Genomic DNA, 23,789 nt, shown 5'->3' with positions numbered 1-23,789 from the left:
TCACCGAAGTCTACAACTTTAATCTGCCATAGGCTACTGCTTAGACTATAGTACCGGAAGTACCTCTGATGTTAGACAGCTAGAGTAAACATGACGTCACCTTGTTATCAATAATGGAGACGTGCCGAAGCTGTGACAAGACCAATTTTCACTAAACATTTACTGGGTTGAAAAAAATCCAAAAAAATATTTAATGTTGGTTTAAGTTACTTTGAATGGTAGTTTTTCAGTGAACATAAACATTAGCCAGGTGCTGTCTTTCACTTTAAAACAACACAGCTCTACTACCAAAAACAACCTGACAAAAATTTTCACAAATTTATATAAATTTGTGGAACATAATTAGGGAACAATTTATGTCTTCTCTAAATTATTTATACATTTTCCACAGAAATCTTAGTGCACATAAATTACTTGTAACTTCCACTACTGGTATCGCAGATAATGACTCACTGATTGACTGAATGTCTATTGTTTAATGCCACACTCAAGAATTTTTCACTTATACATAAGGGCTGTCAGTTTTATGGGTGGAGGAAACCAGTGTGGCTGGGGTAAACCAATTACCATAAATCACCATAAATTTCGTCCATGACTAACTTGCCCATTTTTCCTGGTTCTAAGAGATCTATTGATGTTAGAAAGGTGTTTTGAGGTTTGCTTGCAACATCTTAAAATAGAATTTTGTGGGCAAAATTTTAATTCATTTATGGTACCAGTCATTTAGCAAACCTAGCAAGCAACAAGCTACTGCCTATTATTTTTCCCAAAAGTGACAAACAGACTTGCCACAAAGAATGAAAATAAACTTTTAGAATCAACCCAATTCCCAACAATAATACTGTTTAACATCTTACTAACTTACGTTATCCCCTGGAGACCGCAGTTTGTAGAAAGGCGTGATGTAAAACCAGGAACCTTCATTTCCAGAACTGTCCAGGGATACTCTCATAGCATTTTTCTCTAACAGGGCTGGTAACCTTTTGTTTACAGTTAAGTATTTGTTACTCTTTAAGTGCAACAACTGAGCCACGCTGCCATACTGTATTACACTCCCAAGCAATTTCTTGTTTTCAGACTCATTCTGCTTCTTCTCCAATTCTGCTGCATGCTAAATAGAAAAAAAAAAAAAAAAAGAGACAGAAATCAAAATTTTTACAACAATGTATTGTGGACATGATGAAATTCTATATCTATACAACACTACAATATACATGTATATATAACTTGGTATCACCAAAACGAAAACCAGACTGAATGCAGGAATAAACATTGGCACTGTGTGTAAAATAACTTATCACACTAAGTTAAATTGAACACAATACACACCCAAATAACATACACTTCTTCAAATCATTAAAATCTGCACAAAGGGATACAGAAAGAAAGCTGATTGGCTGACAGTGGAGATAGGGTTTCCTGGGTTAAAGCCTAAAGTTTCAGAATCGATTCTGCATCCTTTAACATACATTTAGCTACATGTAACTATGAGTTTATGTGATGTGGCACTACACAAAACTAAAGAATGTATTAAGAGTCATTGAAAAAAAATAACTGATTAATCTCTGAGATTCACAAATATACTATACATGTATGCTATGAAGATTTCTCTTTACAATATTTACCATATCTACCAACCAAAAAGCTAACTTTTGCCCCTACAACTGCAGACCTAACAGGAGACTATAGGGGGTGGAAAATGTGGACAGATAAAAAAAAATAACTGGAATCAGATATATTGAACCCGTCTGGCTTTTAATGCAGGTAGGCCAATATACATGTACATAAAAATAGACCATTAAAGTCTGCCACCTAAAAATAGCACATCTGCATATAGACGTACATGTATATGAACGCTGCTGTTACATATACACAGTCATAAGTCAAAGTTAATTGTCAGTCACATACACACTGACGTCTGTCCAATTATCCCACTACAGAGTTTTAGTCTTATCAAAATGTTGATCGTGAACAGCACCATGAACTGGATAACCATGTTCTGGAAATGCCACTAGCTGAAAAGCCATCTCAGGTGTTAAAACATGCTTATCCACTGAAGACCATACATGTTAGAGTTCAACTACAGGCATATTCCAGTCTGCCAGCAACCTGCAAAAGGGTTGTGGGTTTCCTTTGGATTTTTTCTGGTTTTCTCCCACCATAATGCTGGTCTAATTTCAATATAAGTGAAATATTCTTAAGAAAAGCGTACAACACCAAGCAAATAAATAAACAGACATGTATATTCCTTATTTTACAAGTACAACATGGAGATGCATTTACAAAAAACCCTTGGCTCTGCAGCACATATCATTTTAATGCTTAGGACAACAAAGAAAGGATACAGTATTGCCCAGCAAATACTCTCAGTGCAGTCTTGAAGACACTACTTAGAAGAGCAATGGATCAAATGTAAACTTATGAAATGAGACAGTAAGTCAAAGGTCAATAACACTGACAACAATCTGATCAGTGTGCAAGAAACCCCCTTCAGTGACTTCATGTACAGTTCCATTGCATTTGGCTCAAAAGTTATGAAATCATGATGGTGTCAAACCCCCATATGAACCCCATATGTCAAACCTGAGAAGAAGGCAAAGATAATCTGTGGCAAATAAATTCAAATATGGTTTCTGCTACCAGTAGTGATTCAAGCTTTACTTTATTTGGCCTGAAAGTTTGAGAAAATATGTTTCTAGACAAAGTACATATATGACCTTTGATCTCATAAAATATGTTAAGGTCAGCTGTCGTGAGCATAATCCAACCAAGTTAAGGGGACCAGTAAAAGATGAAGTCTTGTTGAATATGGCTAAGATATTTTGTTGTTATTAAGGTTAACAAAATGCTACTGAAAAACAATACTTTTGATCAATTTTCTGCGGGAGTGGGGGGTAAGCAGGTTCACCAAAAAGAAACATACATGTACATGTAACTTGGTTCTTAAGATATTATGAAGAGGAAGACAGAAGTATGGTTTAACTGACAGACAGACACAGAAAAGTTATTTCCACACCTCTGGCCATGTTGGCTGAGTACTGTACAACCAGCGTAGTTTTTGTACATCTATTCTAGTCCAGAATCACAGTATTCAATTACACCTTTTCATTGTAACTGCTTCATATATGTGTACAAAACACATTTCTGTTTCAGCCAAAGAGAGTTAAAACAACATAGGTGCTTGGGTGATTTGTTTTGGTGCATGGATGCAACTGGAGCTAAGCCACATGGCTTGTGGTGTAACTCATATGACTGTCAGAATCTACTGAAACAGGATGCCTGGTGTTGTCAAACATAAGAAATAGAGAATAAAGTCCACAGGAATATGTGTGCATCTTCAAGTTAAAATAACTCCATAAACACTTTATACCCTCACCCCTTTCATCCCTCACACATACTTGTGTCATGTGGCTTGTATCAAACTTACTTTGCCATACACTGAACAAAAAATAGGAAGATCGTTTTATTCATACACATGTAAATGTATATCCTTGCATTACATGAAGATCTTACTGCACGCTGTTAACATAAATACTAGCTCAAAGTATTCAAAACAAGGTGTGCAATGTTCAGGTAGATGTACCTTCCCAACCCATTCACAGGTACACATTTCTACACAAAATTACTGCAAGTAATGTAACAAAAGCCTTAGGAATAACATCACTGGTTTTCAGTCAAAATCAGGTAGGACATTATTTACAAACAGAAGTGTATAAATAAAGGCAATTCTATGTAAATTTTAACGTTTTAAAACAACTTTCAATCCTCATGTGTTAACACAAGTATCTACAAAATCCTCTGTATATTACTTTTTCTGAGAGAAATATTTATTTGTTTAACTGGTGTTTTATGCCATGCTCAAGTATATTTCACTTAAAACCCAAAACATTCCAAAGGTCGCTTGCAGACAGACCTCTTCCCACTTACAATCTATTTGAAATGAAAGTTGTTATTCACTTGATATGGAGACAAACAGTTTAATTTTAAGTGGAGATGCCTTTACTTCTTCAGCATATATATATATATATATATATATATATATATATATACACATAAATATATATATATATATATACACACACATAAATATATATATATATATATATATATATATATATGTGTGTGTGTGTGTGTGTGTCTGTGTGTGTCTGTGTGTGCGTGTGTGATATATAATGTTTATGTGTCTATAAACACATATACACATAAACATTATTGTGAAAAGGTACAGCTACATGCACAATGATTTCATTCAAGACATACACTGATATTTTAACTGATTCATTTCACACAACAAATGTTACAAAATTGTTCTTCCTAATTGTTCTTGTGTTGTGATGTTCAAATAGATTTCAGGAGCATCTGATTTACTTAACCAAAATACATCTATACACAAAAACCGTAACATCACTGATGTGAAATATGAACCAGTCAATTATCTATCCATGCATAGTAATATATACATGTGCAATAGATTTTGAATGTGAGGACCGCTATTAAATAAATACACACATGTACATATATCAATTAAGCCTACATTTACAGGCCATCATCAAAAGTTCTTTGTTGGGGTTAACCCAACCCAATCAGAAAAAAATCAGGGTCAGACAAAGATGTTTTTTATTCTGGCTAATGAAAGAGTTTTATAGACATTAACACTGAGAGAAAATAAGAAAATAAATTCCATCAAAATCCCAATAATGTAGGCCAGTATAATAAAGTAGGTTACCCCCAATGAACATATATTGAATGATGGCCTTACAGATGTATATAAATGTACATGCCAAAACTTGTATGATACCACAGTTTGTGTGAGCCCACAGTGATTTGATTATACACATAATCCTGACCAGGTTATCTCAATATTTCATCATCGATCACCCACGATGAGATTTTATAATTGACACCTGTACAGAATGCCTTGGGCCCTTTGTTACTTTCACAATCTGGTCTCCATTACAATGGTAATTTATGTATCACAGCATTATGGTGAGTTCCAAATACTCTACATCCAGGAAGCCCTGGAACTTCCTATACTAATAATTACAATACCGTGCTAAAAGGGTGCTTTGTCACATTTTGGTAGCTTTTCAATATCTAAACAGTCTTCTAATCACTATATATTTCTGGACACCAAAAGACCTCAAAACACAGAACAATAAACTGGATGTGTCTGGATCTGAATCCTTCCTTTTTAATTTACTTTCACTGTACTCTTTATCTTAATAATCCACCTCTTCCTTACTCTAACTACTGCTCATATGAATGTGAACAAGTGGTAAAGGAAAGCAATGACAAATAAAAACAATTACACAGAGAAAAAAATGCATAACATGTAACACTGTTCATTTAAAAGCAGGCAACATTTATAGCTTTATTTCCGACAAAGGAAACCTGCAGTTCTCCACTCTCCATCCATTATACATGTATGTGCGGGCATCAAGTATAACAGTAAAGTGTCTACCAAAAACCCAAAGATTTTACAGAACTACCACTTAACTTTGAATGCACATGTGCCATACTGATGTCCGTCTCAATCTGTTTTGGTTGACTCAAATAATGATGAAAACATGTAGAATTTAAATAATTTATCTGACCGATATTTAAGGCCATATGCTAAACGATTTTTCACTTATTCAACAGTTGTCAAGTTTATGGCGTAGCTAAGATAAAGACACACTCTTCATATCAATAAACCCATGAGATTACCATAGGTTACATATTTGTGTATGTAACACGAAAAACAAAAAGACCTTCAGGATCCTTTACGGCCGTATGTGAGGAGGTCTGTCAGCAACCTGCTACTGGTCATGGGTTTCACCTGGGCTCTGCTCAGCTTCCTACCACCATAATGCTGGCCGCCATTGTATAAGCAAAATGTTCTAGGGTACATCGTAGAACACCAATCAAATAAACAAATAAATCAAGTTTTGCATTACTCTTCTATGATTTCTTCACGTGATATCTAGTTAGATAATTGTCAATGTTAAACATATACTTTAAGATTTTCCTAAAACTATTCTTAAATAAATGTATACTAGTTTATATAGGTACATACACACCTTCCTTTAAACACAATGTTCCAGTGCCCTAAAAATCAGCTTACATGTATCATGCAAATTGTATAACAACTTTTTACCAATCATTTAAATGTGTCTTTTAAGGCACACCTGAAAATGTACATATGTATGTTCAGGGGCCTGTTCTACAAAGTCGTCACAAACTGTGCTGGCATAACTTCTATGACCACATATAGCAACAGGTGTTCAGGAGAACACAACATACGCCCAACAAATGCATTTATTTGAAATGTATAAAGGAATACCAGCAGCATTGTGGTGAGTTTTAAATTTAACTCCTGAAGGGAATCTTCATGGCTGCTGATGACAGGTATGTGGTTACCAAGACAAACTGTGCAAGTGGACAAACGTGTCCACCAAAATTTAAATCTTTACATGGCAAACAGTTGGAGTTGTAGTCCGGACATGAAACCATATCTATTTATATAGTATATATAAGGAAAATGGCTATCTGGTTAGCATGACAACAACAAAAATGGACACGTGAGTTGCAACATATCATCATCTATATATCTATGCATCCACCAAAAATTAAACCTCTATGTGGGAAACTGTTGGAGTTCAGCCTGGACACGAAATCACATCCATTTATACAGCATACAAAGGAAAATGGCAATCTGGTAACCATGACAACTGCAGCAATAGACAAATGTGAGTTGCGACACATCGTTATCTGAGTGAAAAACAATTGGAGATATAGCCCGGACACGAATCGGAACGGAGACACAAACGGATAGATGGACAAAATCGCTGTAACATAATAGGCCCAATGGTAGGTGCGCATAAAAACATATGTCGCCATCTTAACTGTGATTTACCCAGCCTTTCGACAGCTTTGTAAACTGGGCCCCACAACCATAATTTTTTTTTCCTCTGAGTGTGGTAAATAATTAGGACCTCCAGGTAAGGGTATTATGGCTGTCTCTTTTTATCCGTAACGATGTTCTTTGAAGAAGCAAAGATTTGTTCATGGTCAGGTAATAAATACAAGGATTCAGGCTGTGGGATAGCAGGGGACGGTTTACATGTACTTGTATTATCAGAAAGAAATTCTGGAGCAAGCCAAGGGATATCTGCATTTCCAGCTGCCCGTTAAGTAAACGACTGGGGTCGAGGTAAACTCTGAATCTTGTTGTTAACATCATTATACAGCTCTTGAAAACTAATAATAGTGCCGAATAGAGCATTAAATAAGGCAGGTAATGAGCCTCCTGGCTCGTTCATCGTACTGTAATATTTAATCTGTAACATCACAAACATGCTGTCTGTTCGCGCATTTCCTGTCATGATACTTGTGATGTGCTTTATACAAAGACTGGATTTTCCACTGCTCTCAAACACCAGCACATAAATGCAGTTTTATCCGGACACAAACATTAAAACGACAGTTAATGTGGAAAGAACGCCTATACCTGTTAGTAGCCTTCTCTATTAATGCGACCACAGTTTTAAATAATAAAGTGGGTTACAGAATGAGGAAACTTATCAAAGGGTATGGAATTCCTGTATATTCTGTATATGACTAGCAGATTTATTGGCATTTAGTCTTGGGTTTTTAGACAGTCATCTACCTGTAAAAGGTATCTCCCTATGTGAGCTTGCCTAAGCCTGAACATGCATGTACGTGTATCTGCTTAATGTAGCCCATAGGCACTGGATTCATGGTCCACTTTAAGCCATTTATATTCCATTAACAGCAGGTGTAAATTTTCATAATATAATTCACAAATTGTTGTGTGAACTAGTATCAATTTAAATACCCCTTGTTAGTGCTATGGACATATTTCAATCTACGATCAATCAAATAATAACCATAATAAAACCTTAAAATGACAGGAAGTGTTTCAAAATGAAGTGCCCATATTCTCCTATAATCAGATTCTAATCACACATAATTAATTGTTCAGATTTATGTCAGATTTATTTACTTGCTGCAGAATTATACTTCTACTTTAATACATTTACATCCGAAGTTAACACTACTACGCAACTGTATATGTTGTTGGAACTAATCTATTCTCCGTTTGGTCAGCGGAAGGACACACACACACCTAAGTGAAGACACACATGTACAAAAACAGTACATACAGTGTATCATGACGTGTATAGTGCAGACATGAAGGCTGATGATAACTGGATGTACAGACTATTTGTTTCACTCGGCAATTAGTCGCTAGGCCTCACTGGAACAATAATGGGGGAGACTGCAGGATAGCCCGATAGCACTAAAGCCCCTCGTACATCAAAGGTAATGACGGCAGGGGCTGCCAAGTTCTTCGTGATGCATTGGCAGTCTTTAATAGGCTTCTTCAATTCCGGCTACCATTACATACTGTGGCTTACAAGCTTCCTAATGGACTAGAAAAATATTCCAGTGCTTTCCACTTGTATTTTCACAAAGGTAAATGGCTTGTAGTCTACACTGTTGGAAGCATTTCCTGGCCTTGGAAATGGACAGGTACTGTCCGGCAGTTGGGTTAGATTAAGTTAGCATTCTTTTATAACAAGCCCATTAACAGCCTGTTATCATTTGCACCTTGATCTTGCTCCAATCCTGGCACAATAGATAAATGTGCTCAGCACAAAACATAATAAAGGTAATCCTGTAAGCAAGAAACGTACAAACCCTGATTCACAATGTTAATAGCTATGACAGTTACCAAAAAAGTGAATCTGATCTTGTAATTAGGTCCCTCGTTAAGGGAAAACTCATATTAGAAGATAGGATACTGACAACACAGTACTCTGGTCTCCAAGAGCTACCCATAAGCTGCATGACTTTGTAACCACATAACAACAAGTTCTTGGTTGTGGGAAAGCCATCAATCTTCACATTAAGTGAACTGTCAGGCATTCAGTGGATGGTTCAATCTTTCTAGTATTTGTTTGAATCCTTGTGGAGACATTTTATGTCTATACTTTACTAACAATAATTGAGGAAATCAAAACGAGAGCAGTGTTAACAGATGTTCTCATATTCTTGTCAAATAGAGCTTGATATACACAGATACATGATGATTTTTTTATTCAGATTTATGTAAGATTTATTTACTTGCTGCAGAATTATACTTCTTCTTTAATACATTTACAGTATGTGTCGTTACAACTAATCTATTCTCCGGTTGGTCAGTGTAAGGTCAAACCTATGAGACATACATGTAAAAAAACAACCCGTACAAACCCTGATTCACAATGTTAATAGATGTGACAGCTACCAAAAAAGTGGATTTGATCTTGTAGGTCCTTCATTAAGGGACAACCCATATTAATAGATAGGATATCAAATATTTGACTAATTTACATACAGACATCATTAGTTAATATATGCTTATTCAGTGATGGGATACAGAAATATATGGTGTCAGTAGTCCTCATATGCCTTTCCCAAAATGAAGGTTACTGAAAACATATATTTCTGTATCCTATCACAAGGTAATCATGTAACTAATTTATAAGGAAAAGGCTGGTCCATAGACCTTTCCAATCTGTTAATCAAGAACATGAAGTTGACCAATCATATGCAGTATTGTTGAAAATAGGTCCATGGGATGTCCCACACATGGATTACAAAAACAATGTTCGATCTTTCTATGACGTCATGATGCCACAATTGCTTTGAATGGAATGAAAAGTAACACTGTCAACAATGAGAGAAGGTGGTGGGACACTAGATGTGTTGGATCCATCCAATCAGCGCAGAAGATCTATGTACAGAGAAGGCCTATGTATAGGTGAACTGCTTCACCTATTGTGAAGCATTGCTTTCACAATTGAACAAATGCAGGATAAAGTGGCTTATATAGTATACACCAGCAATATATCATGCTGAGAATTATTAAACCTTATTATTAAAACTACCAGTTTATAGAGAGCACAGACATTTGGCCTGCATGGTCATTACTTTGGTCTATACTAACATTTCTAATCAGGAATTCTAATGTTGCGCAAATAATCACCATATTAACCTACACGAATTTATCAACTTTTTCTTACATGAAGGAAAAACTTCAGTGCAAGTCTGGAGGGCAATATGAGGCATCATGTCAGCTAACACTGGTTCACATAGTATATACATGTACACATCCATGTACAATTAGGTAGAGAGGATCTGCAGGAATCCGCCAAAAATTCCTGGTTTACATTGTACATTGCATGACACAGCATCTGTAAAAACAAATCCCCCTGTAGGACAGGCCTAAACAGTTCCATCTGCCATGTACTTAGGGTTTCTTAATATGCACATGTTGTAAGTCTCATCAAGATGGTGGCAAGATAAGCAGGTCATTATTTCTGACTTTCTGGTAAATATTTATGAATTTGTACAGCTATTTTTGCACCCAGAGGTGGTGGTGCTTCTATATCATGGCTTACTTCAAATATTCTAACAAAACATACACAGTCCTCTACTGTGCCAGAATAATTAAACACATGCACTTTTTTAATATTTTATTCCTATGACCAAGTGAGTTTTACCTTCACAGGATATAACAACAAAAAGTCTGCAGGCTATAGAGAGAGATAAGACACAACTAGGAGAGGAAAGCTTTCAAGAGTTGCAACGCATCACAGGGCCGACACCTGCCAATCAGCAGTGTAACAACAATGATTAAAGCAGGCATGTGCGTGTGTAGTTTCCTTCTACATTATTGATTTCATGTGGCGAATTTCCAATCCATCATTTCCTGCAACACATCTGAACACAGCTGAAACGCTGTCTCTGGGTTGATCATAGAGGACCCCACCTTTCATATGAAATCAATGCAAGCCAATACTCACTATGGATCACATCCTTATCACACTGCGGTCTTTGGAGTTCAGTGATTTATGGGACATAAGTGAACAAAAGAGCATTGCCTTGAAATGCAGATCATCACAACTGTCCAAGACAAGCCTCAAGAACAATGGATCAAAAGAACAATATCCAATATACATGTACACACATAATCTTAACATATACAACTTCACAAACACATCAAACCTCACAAACAAATATTTGATATACATCTTTTTTAATAATTCTTTGAATAAAAAGAGATCTTAAGAGCCATCGATGATTTTATGTTATACACATGTATATGTATCATTATATATATACAATGAACATACTACAAGACAAGTGAAGCCAAAGTCAACAGAGAAGAAATATACAGTTACCACTCAAAAAAAAATACCAAAATCTAACAGGGCTATTTTAATAACAAAGTTTTCAACCACAAGATATTTCAATTATCTGTGACCTGACTTGAGCTTCTTTCAGCCAGCCAGATCCATTGATGCGTGCTCAGCGATCAGGATGATGACCCAAGATTTCGGCTACACTCCGAGCAATGATTTTATGACAAAGCAGGATAGGGTTTAACACTGATACCATCTGCTGAGGGATGGGTCTGAAGAAGTCTGAGATGAGCTGTTACCAACAGGCAGGGTATTTTTAGCATTGCACTACATCCACACTTTGAATTCCCAATAAATCAGCCCCTTTAGGAAAACCTCCATGATCTGAATCCTATACAAGTATTGCCTAACAATTATGGTCACTTATCAGAGGTGGCACACACAAAAGCCTTCATGTACATGTGTTGACATATCTTTTTTACTGCTTTGTTGTATGTGACCAGCTTCAGCTTGAGTGAAATATTACATGAATGCGACACCAAACACTTTATTCGGGGTATAAAATGAGCCAACGCTCAGTGAAGAGTGATTTACACTTATGCACAGACAGTCTGTACAGTCAAACGGAAACAACAAAAAAACTTTTGACAGTAACTCTGTGACATGAATAAATACATAAATCATATCAAACCAGAAAAACAATGCTGGCCTGTATTATTTTCCCTTGCTATGATCACATCCTCCTCGGGAAACAACAAAAATCAGCTGAGTTTGATTCATGCTGTTGTTAACTGTTCACTAATCCAGAATTACCTTGAAAATTTCCCCAACTTACATATATGATACCTTAGAAAGTACATGTACATCATAAGATACAAAGGATTAACAATTTCTCTACACTGATCTGCATCTCGTTTGTACAGAGTCAGTTTCTACATTTCTTTTCAATGTTCTCTACAAAATACCTTGCTAGGTACATGTATCTTGAAACAGGTGCCACCCAGTGCAGCCATTCTGTAATATAGATAAATCTGCATTTCCACATTAATGAATGCTTTTACATTCATATAGAATAATGAAACTTTCTTAATTTAAATGCAGCCTGGAAATTGCTGTGATTATGTAAGTTGTGTAATAGCATTATCTAGATGCATGCTTAGAAATCTATGTATATTAAGCTCTATTTGACAAGAATATGAGAACATCTGTTAACACTGCTCTCTTTTTGATTTCCTCAATTATTGTTAGTAAAGTATAGACATAAAATGTCTCCACAAGGATTCAAACAAATACTAGAAAGATTGAACCATCCACTGAATGCCTGACAGTTCACTTAAATGTGAAGATTGATGGCTTTCTCACAACCAAGAACTTGTTGTTATGTGGTTAAAAATCATATCTTATGGGTAACTCATGCGGACAGGAATACTGAGTTGTCATAAAGAGATTTCCCACGAGAGCTTTCGGGGCTTTTCATGAAAATAGCTCATCAGAATTTCAATCTACAATGAAGGAAACAAAAACAATGTCTGACAACATTCTAGACTTGAGGAATCTACTTCAGTAACAGCTAGAAAATGAGGAGACATTCTCTTCCGTGTGGACTGTCAGGCCAAAAATCTTGAAATCAATACACTACTCGCCTGAGTTTTAGCGAGTAGACATTGGGGGGTTACAGCAGGCCTTCTGTGGGCCTGGGAGATGTTACGTGCTCTGACCAGGTCTTGAGACTTCACAACAGACAACGTAACTGGAAAGCAATTGAGGCCATCCTACAGCAATCACGGCATAGTCTGACAAAACTGTTGATTTAGAAAATAGCTGGCAGCACAAACATAATTACTGTACATAATAAATGTGGCTGTAACAGCACCTCAAAACAATAACCTTTGTGCCATGTAAAAAATTTGTGAAGAATTCTCGTTCACCTAACAAGTCCGAGCCAGCAAGTCATACTGACAAGTACATCAGTCTCCCCAGATAAGTATAACATTTCCATATAACAAAGTGCGACACCACTGTTATAGAAGTACAGGGGAATAAGATACCAATTCCTTGTCAGCATATAGCTCTATGTTACAACAGACATTTCCCTACACAACATAATGATACAGGGTATTTTTGTGTCCCAAGAGAAAGATTTCTGTACAAAAGAATTCTTCCCTCCAGAAAATAATACAGTATCATAAATTTATACTTACAAACACAGTGTCCTGTTTTATTTTTATCTGTTCCCTTGGGTAGATCTTTTGTACATTAAAATCCTCATACCAGAAACATAACACCCAAGACATGCTCATACTATGTCATACCACTGTTACAAATTGAATTTTTCTGTTCACCCACTGAAAAGGCAAATTGGCAAGGCAAAATATCTTCTTTATGGCTATTTCACAAAAGAAACTCCGGGAACTATCAACATGTTCGCGTATGTCATATTGTCTTTAAAGCAAGAAAAAGAGCTACTAAGTGGTAAAAGTAATAATAATCCCCATAATCATTAACCACGTTAATCTTTTTAAAATACACGTATGATGCTGTTGACCTTACAACCTGCATCCCAATCCATCATGTTTGTTCAGTTTTATACCTTAAAGAAGAGCATAAGAGACAGTGTATGTCCTACATCCTGAAATTTGAAGCCGCTTAAACATGTACAGAACACGTACAGCAATATTTTTACCCAGTCCCCCAGTGAGGTCCATTAACGCGACCAATTCGACAAGCTGCCTGGATGCCATTTCAAGACGGACTCCAGGCAAATTGCACCATTTGAAATAAAAAAAACAGAATGTCCCAAAGGGCACGGAACTTGCAATACTGATAGCCCAATACCCATACTCCATCTCTGTAGCGTTCTACTTGTAAAGTCACCTAAAAGTATGGCTATTTAACATTAGAGAATGCTAACAGTGAAAATTACATGTAGGTCACAAATATTTACTTTTTTTTAGCTTAATGAACTATTTTATTCAAATGACTTCACGATCTCATTCCCTCCAAAGCAATAATATTGCATCTGCCTGTAGAGCTCAATAAAATATAGGTGATGAAACTAGAATCTCTGGCCAACTCTATGCACATGCCATTTCCATCTGGGACCATTTACCGTGTGTTCAAAATTGGATCCAGCAGTCTTCTTCTCCCCGAGAATAAAAAAAACCTGCCATCTATATCCATACAAGTCACTGACCAGTATATGTACATTCAACCCCCAAATCCCTAAAACCACACTGATGACTTTAAAATATGTGTGTACATGTATGTCAGAATTTAAGGAAAATGGCTTTTGTGTAATAATACAAGTGCATATGACATACACTATGCTTTAGACCCACTGAAAGTGAAATTCAGCCTTCTCCGAATGTTAATGTCTTCACAAAAAAGAAAGAATACATATACATGTAATCCAAACACAATGGCCTACTTCTATAACCCTCAACCATTTTTGTACTGCATATAAAGCAGACGATCAAAGACAATAAATCTCATGTTTTACTCCCTTTGGTGTGCGAGTAAATCTCTTGTAAAATGACATAAATAGAATGAATAGGTCTATTATAAACCATGACGTTGTCTTCGCTGACAAAAATGAAAGGATAGATATCACAATCCAGGTGTAACAGAACAATGTCTTGGGACATTGTTAATTTCATTCCATCCTTGGCAAATGCTATTGTAACATCATGACGTTACAGAAAGGTTAAACATATGTAACCAGTATATGGCGGGCGATATTTTTGTATTTTATTTCCGGTGAAGGCAATTGTAAACGTCACAGCAAGATCAACATATACATGTGCTAGCCAGTGTGTGCCAGACGACATGTAAAACATCCCCTGGCAGCAGTGTTCATTTCACGATGAGAAGGCTCAGTGTATCTCACTGCTCATTATAAGCATTAACCAATTTCAGGTATTATTCACATTTGCGAATGCACAAGCCTGTAAAATAATCTGGCATATCATGCGGCCACTACCTCAAAAAAATCTATACAATTGGCCTGACTCTGTTCCGGGGCACGATTTTCTGTTCAGCAGCTTAGTTGATGATATCAAGCGGAGATCTACTCACTTCACATTAATTATGTACCACTGGGTCTACCTCTGGAAGGCTCACTGTATCTCACCCAGCCTCTATAGAGATGCTTATCAACACTAGTGCACATCGCATCAGCTCACATGCCCGAAAAGTGGTAAGAACCCTTATAGCCTAACCAACCTTGTGGGACTCATCATAGCCCGCAAAGAATTCTTTATCATTAATAAGCCAGATGAGTTTTATATCAGGCATACATTTACAGAAGTAATTTGTCTGCAGAATTCACAAAGGAATATATCAGAGACAAAAAATCTAATATTGCATAAAATAATTCTTCTTTCCCATATGTAGAATATTAGTTTATCTTCTATATTAACATTGTCTGCTGTGATAAGGTACATGTACAATATGCCTTCAGCTCTTACTTGATCACTGACACTGCATGAACTGAAGAAAAAAGACATTATCCAAGACACACTTTATACATCTGTAAAGTGCATGTACATGCACATTTCACATTTTGGGGCTGAACAAACATCATTTCACTTCACAAATTAAATTTGAATTTGTCTTTTGGATGGTACATGTATATCTATTTTTCAAATGGACAGAAAATTGATACATGTATATGTTCTACTTTCTCAGACATTTCAGTTAAGACCAGACCTTCACATAAGTTGTGGAACATTATAACATAAAAATGCACACCTTACCATACTGAATACAAATGGCGACCACTACACAACAAGCTGTATTTGTACATCCAACATAGATTTTCACACACTTGGCACAAGACAATCCTATGAGCATCTTCCATTACACCAGATGATGATGTTCACAAAGATGAGAACTTTTGAAATGAGTGAGTGAATGCTTAGGGTTTAATGTCACACTGAACAATTTTTCAGTCATATGATGCGGAAGGAGTACTTATAGTGCATTTAAAGTGCCTCCCTGTTGCAGGACAGATTTCCAGGGCTCTTCTATCAAGTGCTGCTTCAATGAGGCGACTTACCGAAGGAGAGTAATAGGCCCCACCCAGGCCATTATACTGATACGGGTCAACCAGTTGTTGCACTATAGAAGCAAGGAAGCTAAAACTTCCTCTTTGAATGTCTTAGGTGTGACCCGACCCAGGACAGACCCTGAATTTACCACCCACCGAAGCATCGGGGCCTGTACTATTGAAATAAGGTGTTACATGTATACATGTACCATCTGGTACATATGTCTGGTATAATCCATGCCAAACAGATATACACACACTCAACAGAAGCATTATGTTCCGCTGATCAGATTAACCTAATACAACAGTAGTGTAACTCTAAAAAAGGAAAAACTCATTCTGACTCAATATTTTAGCACTTAATTTAGCCATCATCAGGAGTTCCTGATGAAGGCAAAATAAAGTGTTGAAATATTGATTCAAAATACGCCTCCTTTTTCTGAGTTACACTACTCGTGTATCACACTCAACAGATTTTACTGATTATCACATTTATAAATATGATGCAAACTTAACTTACATGAAGTTTCTTCAGCAAAACAGCATCTGTTGCACTTGTAGCATTTTGTCTCGCTGCTTTCCAGAACTGTTTCTGTGCATTGTATCTGTTCATAGGACATAGCTTGAAGAGACAGTCTGGAAGTAGAAACAGATTCTTAGTAACATATAATATTCTCACAGGAGAACTCAATATATGACGCCAAACCACTGAATAGGAGATATACAGGGGGAAAGGAACAATCTTGGTGCCATGGTAGCCACTAAAATGGACAAATGCACTCTGTCACATCTGTATTTATGTAAACATATCTACCAAAAATTAAAATGTACAATGCGAAAAATCTGGACTTGTACAGGTAACCTATCATCGATGTACCTACATGTACACTACACTTACCTTCTTACATAGTAGATATAGGAAAAGTGGCAATTTTTCTAAAATGTTAAGAGTGGAAATTGAGAAATGCAAATTTGCGAGACATCATCATTTGTGTTTTGACAGTGTACATGTATGTAGGCACCAAAAATAACTGGTATTGTAACCCACATACAGACTAACGGACAGACAAAACTGAGTTACTGTATCATAATATCAACCAACCATTTAAGCTGGGCATATAACAAATGGACTGTAATTCTTCAACCTTTTCACTCATGAATGGGCAAGTTATTTACGCACCTTTTCAAATTTCATTTTGAAGACAAAACTACATCAGTTGGGTTGGGCAATTTCAGGGCTTCAAAACAAGTATAATTGGATCAGTCTGCTTAGGATAATGCCCTCATAATATGCTTGAATAAACATCTTGCAAAGAAGCACCTGAACTTTTTATAATATGCATAAAAATACAAGTACTCTGGACAATTGGTGTGCATTATATTATTACATGCAGCTGGCTTCCTCTCCGGCCGTAAGTGGGAAGGTCTGCAAGCAACCTGCGGATGGTCGTGGGTTTCCCCGGGCTGTGCCCGGTTTCCACCCACCATAATGCTGGCCGCCGTCGTATAAGTGAAATATTCTTGAGTATGGCATAAAACACCAATCAAATAAATAAATAAATCAAATATTACATGTACATCAATATGGAGACCCTGAATATGTACAACCATGTTACATATGAAATCTGAGCATGGAAATACTTCCATCAGTCTTGCTTAGCTCTGAACAAGAAAACAATATATGAAACACATTCTTCACAATCATATGAATGAAATCACAAAGGTTAGGAATTCGCTTGGAGAAACAGGCTTGGTAGCCGATGTAATAATCAGTTATTCTTCTACAATCTATCACCATGCTGTCAGTGAACAGGGCATTGGTTGCCTGCCAAGGTTTGACCCTCGAGACTTAACCACATGTGCCTAGTATTTATATCACGTCCCTGACAGATTGATATCAGTCTAATTTGCCTGTATTCTGGGCACAGCCTGGCATTCTTCATGTAAACACCCAGTTAACAGTGAGTGGCCCGATTACCTTCACTCTTTACAATACTGACAAAGTAATTATCAGCTCCCAGCGATTCACAATTACATGCATTATTTACAGGCTGTTCAGGCAAATGCCTAGGACATGCAATCCACAAGAAACACTGAAAAATGCATCTCCACACAAATGACCACCCTATAATAGGTCCACAGAAAGGAAAATGCATTCATGGCCACATTATATTAACATCTTCACCAAAAAAAAAATATAAAAGCAAGAAGAATTTTATGTTTCCTCATGTTTTAGCCACTTGCAGATAGCGCTTTAACATCCGTTCAGTTGGATTACTTCAGGACAAATTTAAACAACTGTAGTTTCCAGAGAACCCTGTTTTTTTCAAAGCACCGATATGAAGTTTGAGGCTATTAATTATACTGAGCATATCCTATAAACTTAAGATATAATACCCCTCTTTCACAACAGAGAGATTAGATGCAAAACAATAATTAAAGTACTTAATCAGAAAAGTGCGAGAATGTAAATCAATTACTTCAGTCTTATACATGTGCGTGTTAATGCAAAGTATCATGCATTTGTTTTCTTCATTTATTTGACTAGTGCTTTAAGATGTAATCAAGAATATTTCACTTATATGATGATGCATTGTGGAAGAGGATACCAAGCAGAGCCCAGAGGAAATCCACGACCATCCGCAAGTTGCTGGCAAATGTATCATGCAACAAAAAAAGGCTATATACATGTACATCACATGATAAATCTTACTGGTTTAAATTTATTGTTTCTTTAATATCTGTGTATGAACGAAACAATTACATATGATATTGTACATGTCATAAAACAACAGACACTACATCTTGCTTGGAGGATATGAGCTTCTACCTGCATTAGTACTGAGTCAGTAAATCTTGTTATAAATCATATATGAATTTTTAACCATGTAATGAGGTGTGAAACTCTTCAAATTAATATGACCAGACAGACATTTACCAGATGGTGTGATAAGCTGCAGACACACTGACCCCTTCTCAGGTTAAGTGGTCAGCTTTACCTGGGTGAACTTACCTCTGAACTTCTTGGGAGGGTTGCTGAGGTCACCTGCATCTGGTTGAACAACACAGCGGTCATCCACCAACCTTAAAAATGCAAAGTACACGTAACAGCATTAAATAAAATTCAGACCAGAAGAATTTTCTTCGACAGCACACGAATCAAGTGATTTGTTTATTTCATCTACTGATACAGACTGTAATACAAATTATTGGTAATGAATGTGCAGTTGATACTCCTGTAATTACATACTGGTATTTCACTTATGATGGTAAAGTACAGATATTGTGACACTAACGTGACACTAACGCAACACAAGTTATATTTTACATGTAATGGGCGAGAGCCGATACTACAAAATGCAAATATGGAATAAAAATAGAACTCTAAATCCACTCCCATATTTTGTCTGCGTTTATATGATCATCCTGTTTGTGTTTTTTTTCACATCTTTCTGTTCGTGTCATTTATCCTTCAAGATAAATTGCCACAATAGTCTACATTCTACAAATTAATGACTTGCAAGTTATATTTTTACTTTTATACCCTTTGACATTGAAGAAAGTTTTACTCTGTGCGTATACCATCAATTCAAATCAGTGTGGCCTAACAGACAATCTTGACTACACAGTTAAAAAGTGGCCTCCACTGCCGAGGGGTTAGCGTGATAGAGCAGCAAAATGACTCCAGAGACTCCAATCTGATCACTATGAGTTCAAGTCCAGCTTATGCTGGCTTCTTGTCTCTTCGTACATGGGATGGTATGTCAGCACCCTGAAGATAGTCCCAGCTTTCCCCTGGGTTCTGCCCAGTTTCCTTCCACCATACTGCTAAAGTTAACAAGTTTATATTGCATAATCAAGGTCACAAGAAGTTCTTGAGGGACGTTTTGAATCCCAAATACCTTGGTCTCCCTCTCAAGCCATGTTATCAGCTTTCTTGCCTTTTCCCATTAAGACCTATAAACATGTAACCATGTACATGTATGCTATTATAATTTTATATGAGACTAGATGTAGCCATAATGTCTGCATGTCTTCTTGGCGAACTCTTCTATGATATACAACCGTAAAATTACAATTTCTGTCACCTGATTCTGTATATTATATCATACCCACACCTTCAAAACATACTTCCTATGTGTCCAGGATAATGTTATCATATGAAGAATAAGACAAGTTCACATTTAGGCATGTTCACATTCAGGGGAGACGGAGTGGAAGCTCTCGCAAACTAACACAGATAAAAAGCGTGATTTTATGGTGCCTGCTAACAACACCATTGAACCGACAGTCCCAGCTATGCAAGATGTATATTCAGTCAATGAAATACCATAAAATCATGCCTTTTGGTCGCATTAGTTTGCCAGAGCCCTCATGTCTCTCCTAAACCTAAGCAAGCTCAACAGACCCCTAAAAAGCTGACTTGGTTAATTATATCTAACTCTAAGGTAAAAGGACAAGAGGTAGTATTTCACTGGTTACGTATGATCATTTTGTCATCCATCACACATCCCTGTCGTCGTTTTTACTCTCCATGCAGTAGTCCTTTATATTAGCTGTGTTTGATGTTTAATTAATGAGATGCTACATATATGTGCACATTATTACAACATTCAGTCAATGTTCCTTTTCCACCTCAAAAGTAACTGTATACATGCACATGCCGTATATGTAACAGTTTGGTGGAATAAGACCACCAGTGGTACAGCTACATGTAAATGTCTATGTAAGGTATTATATAACATGATAATATTTCAAAGAACAGAAATCTCATGTAAATATGGTGATGACAGGCACCGTATTTTAAATATGGAAATCAGCACCTCACTCCTGTTACAATCACAAGCACTCAGATAGGTTTGAAACCTGTGGCCAGCATCAAAAGGCAAATCATCACATGGTGGAATACTGTCAGCCAGTTTAACGTTACCGAATACTGTTCAGTGCATCAGGGACAGGTGTTGATTAACACCTGGACCAAAATAGTCATTCTCAATTCAGGATAATACCTTCCCTCCTACCACTCATAATCCGATTACTCTTGATAATTGATTTCCTGGAGGAAATATTATGATGGGAAAGATAAGCTTGTGTACAGAATGGTGATAAAAGTGTCTTGATATATGCAATGTCCAGCAGTCTTTTTGTATCATGTTACAGTACTGTATGTTTGTGCCCTAAATGTAGTTGTAAAGTAATATCTGATATAAGTGTACATGTTTATATAAAAATTTGTACCCTAATTTCTCAACCTTTTCGCAAATGAAACAGCAACTTTCAGTGCAGTTTTTGTGCATTTTTAATTTGATTTTGGAGACAAAAGTACATTGGTTAAATTGGCCAGTGTCAGGGCTTCAGTTCACAAAAAGTATAATTTTATCAATCAAGACAGAATAATGCCTTCATAATATACGTGAAACACATTGCAAACATGTGATATGGTTGACGAATTACCACCATTAGGATGTGGGTATGTATAATTAATGTTTAAATATGTAAGTAGCTATAACACTAGCAATATTTTATTGTTTTAAATCATCCTAGTAAAAAAAAAAACAGTGCAAGATAATTTTGTTCATGGAATAATATCTAAATGGATCACCACAAAGTCATGATATTAATGAATCCTTCAAAAAACACCAAAACTACCCTCAAAAAGAATCAGTTGCAGGTGCAGTAACATGGTACAGTAGCACGAAAATCACTGGTGAATCTGCTTTTCAAAAAAACATTCAAGAACAATGCCAAACAAAAGATAGGCAGCACTGGATTCTTTTAGAACCATAGAACTGTTTCCCTATGGAATGGTTACCAGTTTTAAGTATTTTGTAGTGGAATGCTTCAGTATTAGCCTGGTTGAAGATCGCTGAATTGGCCAGAGGCCGAAGACCAGGGGAATGATGCGACCCAAAAGCTAATATTGAGGCAATGAGTAAACACAGGATAAATAATATTTTCATTAACTGATTATGTACGTTATTATCTGAGTAATGCCTCACATTGTGACATTTCTAAACTGAACAACAGGCTTCAGTCACCACTCTGCTTCCAACTGTAATCTGTTATCCTCATTTCTGACAATTTATTGCACAGGATGCTTCTTTACCGCTGCATTCTGTGATCTCAGCTACCACAAAGCCATCTTGATCATATAATAATTAAGGCAAGATCTGGCAAAATCATAGGGATAAGTTCTACATAGAACACCAGTTAAAATAACTGAATGATGAGTATATCTTAATGCCACTTCAACAATATTGGAGTCAAAGAAAAAAAATAAAAAATGTAACAATGAAATAATAGATTATTAATATCTAAGAGCTGTCACTAATTAAGGTGCAAATATGTAACTCTGATTTGAATGTCACAGCCATGACAGTTACCTTGAAACTATATCAAATGTGTCCTACGATATTTTGCTCCTCCTCGAACGACCAAAGGAGACAGCACGAAAATGTGACATTGTCAGTGGGATTCTCTCGATAGTAAGTGTTCAAATACAATGTACAACTATCTGTGACAGTTATGGACTCAGGAGATGCTTTTAGTTGAAGATATCTCACAAATGTGGTAATTATGTCAAATTAGAAACTCTCTGACACATTTCAACACTACTCGACCCAAGGTTACATATGTAGGCTACAACTAAATTGTTATTCGGCTGGCAAATCCATGAATGTACATATATACAGAAAGACAGACAGACAGACACATAAGAAGAGGTTATGTACATGTCTCTCTAGATAAACTGTAACTTTTCATAATGTTTTACTACAAATGGAAATATCAGTATTCATTTTTAATTTTCCATAAGGTTGTATTGTAGGCATACTGGCAATGCATGTGTGTTACTGTATATCCTATACTTACCCTAGGGTGGAAATAAATCCACTTACACTTCCCTCTGCATACAGTGAAACGATATCACCGATGTGTAAAAGGCTGGCTGACATGGTTTGTGCTGGGACACTGTCCAGTCTTCAGCACAGATATACGAGGAACTACGCGTTCAACATTGTAGCAGTTAGCACTGGCACAGCACGGTTACGCCTTCAACCACACCCAACCCCGGCAGAAAAGTATTAGCTTAAACTGTTGATCACAGTGCATGGGTGTACAAAAAACTGACAAGCACAGTTGATGGCCTACTCGCACCCTATAATCCCATCTCGAGAAGGCAATACCGGTGAACAATCAAAGGTAAGTGGGGAAGGCTAGATCTAGCGGACGACCAGACGCCTGCTGTCAGCAAGGGTTTGTTCCCCTACTAAAATCGGACAATATCGATGCCCCTTCCGGACACTTCGTGCTAAGTGAAGCTATCCATTCAGTTCGCCGCCACCGTCTGGCTAAGGTCTGCGTCTGGAACTGTCAGAACCACTTAGCATCTGTGCTTCACATCGGCACACCTTGCCACACTGCCGCTCACAGCAGCCGATGATATTTGTGATGATTTCTTCGTGCACCTGTAGAGGGCGTTCTACTGGGAGCTCTCCTTCATTCGGTTGTATGGACTTTCCTCTAATTAATGAGTTATAATTCTGCAAATC

The 23,789-nt window shown here is 36.7% G+C and overlaps 1 protein-coding gene across 2 annotated transcripts in view; it reads right to left on the bottom strand.

Moving 5' to 3' along the window:
• The window catches only part of LOC135470057 (inositol 1,4,5-trisphosphate receptor-like), a 73,461-nt gene extending 49,783 nt beyond the window's left edge, over positions 1 to 23,678 (bottom strand). Inside the window, exons 1-4 of one of the 2 annotated variants that reach the window (XM_064748772.1) lie at positions 23,110 to 23,678; positions 19,253 to 19,323; positions 16,760 to 16,875; positions 866 to 1,111 (exon numbers count right to left, since the gene is read on the bottom strand). In XM_064748772.1, coding sequence (XP_064604842.1) covers positions 866 to 1,111; positions 16,760 to 16,875; positions 19,253 to 19,323; positions 23,110 to 23,192 — 516 coding nt within the window. In that variant the 5' untranslated portion in view covers positions 23,193 to 23,678. The remainder of the gene's footprint in view (positions 1 to 865; positions 1,112 to 16,759; positions 16,876 to 19,252; positions 19,324 to 23,109) is intronic. The other variant, XM_064748771.1, reaches the window with a different exon arrangement.
• Between the last annotated feature and the right edge of the window lie 111 nt (positions 23,679 to 23,789).

The sequence above is a fragment of the Liolophura sinensis genome, chromosome 7, assembly GCF_032854445.1.
Source record: "Liolophura sinensis isolate JHLJ2023 chromosome 7, CUHK_Ljap_v2, whole genome shotgun sequence".
NCBI lineage: Eukaryota > Metazoa > Mollusca > Polyplacophora > Chitonida > Chitonidae > Liolophura > Liolophura sinensis.
This window is presented reverse-complemented; position numbering and strand designations above follow the sequence as displayed.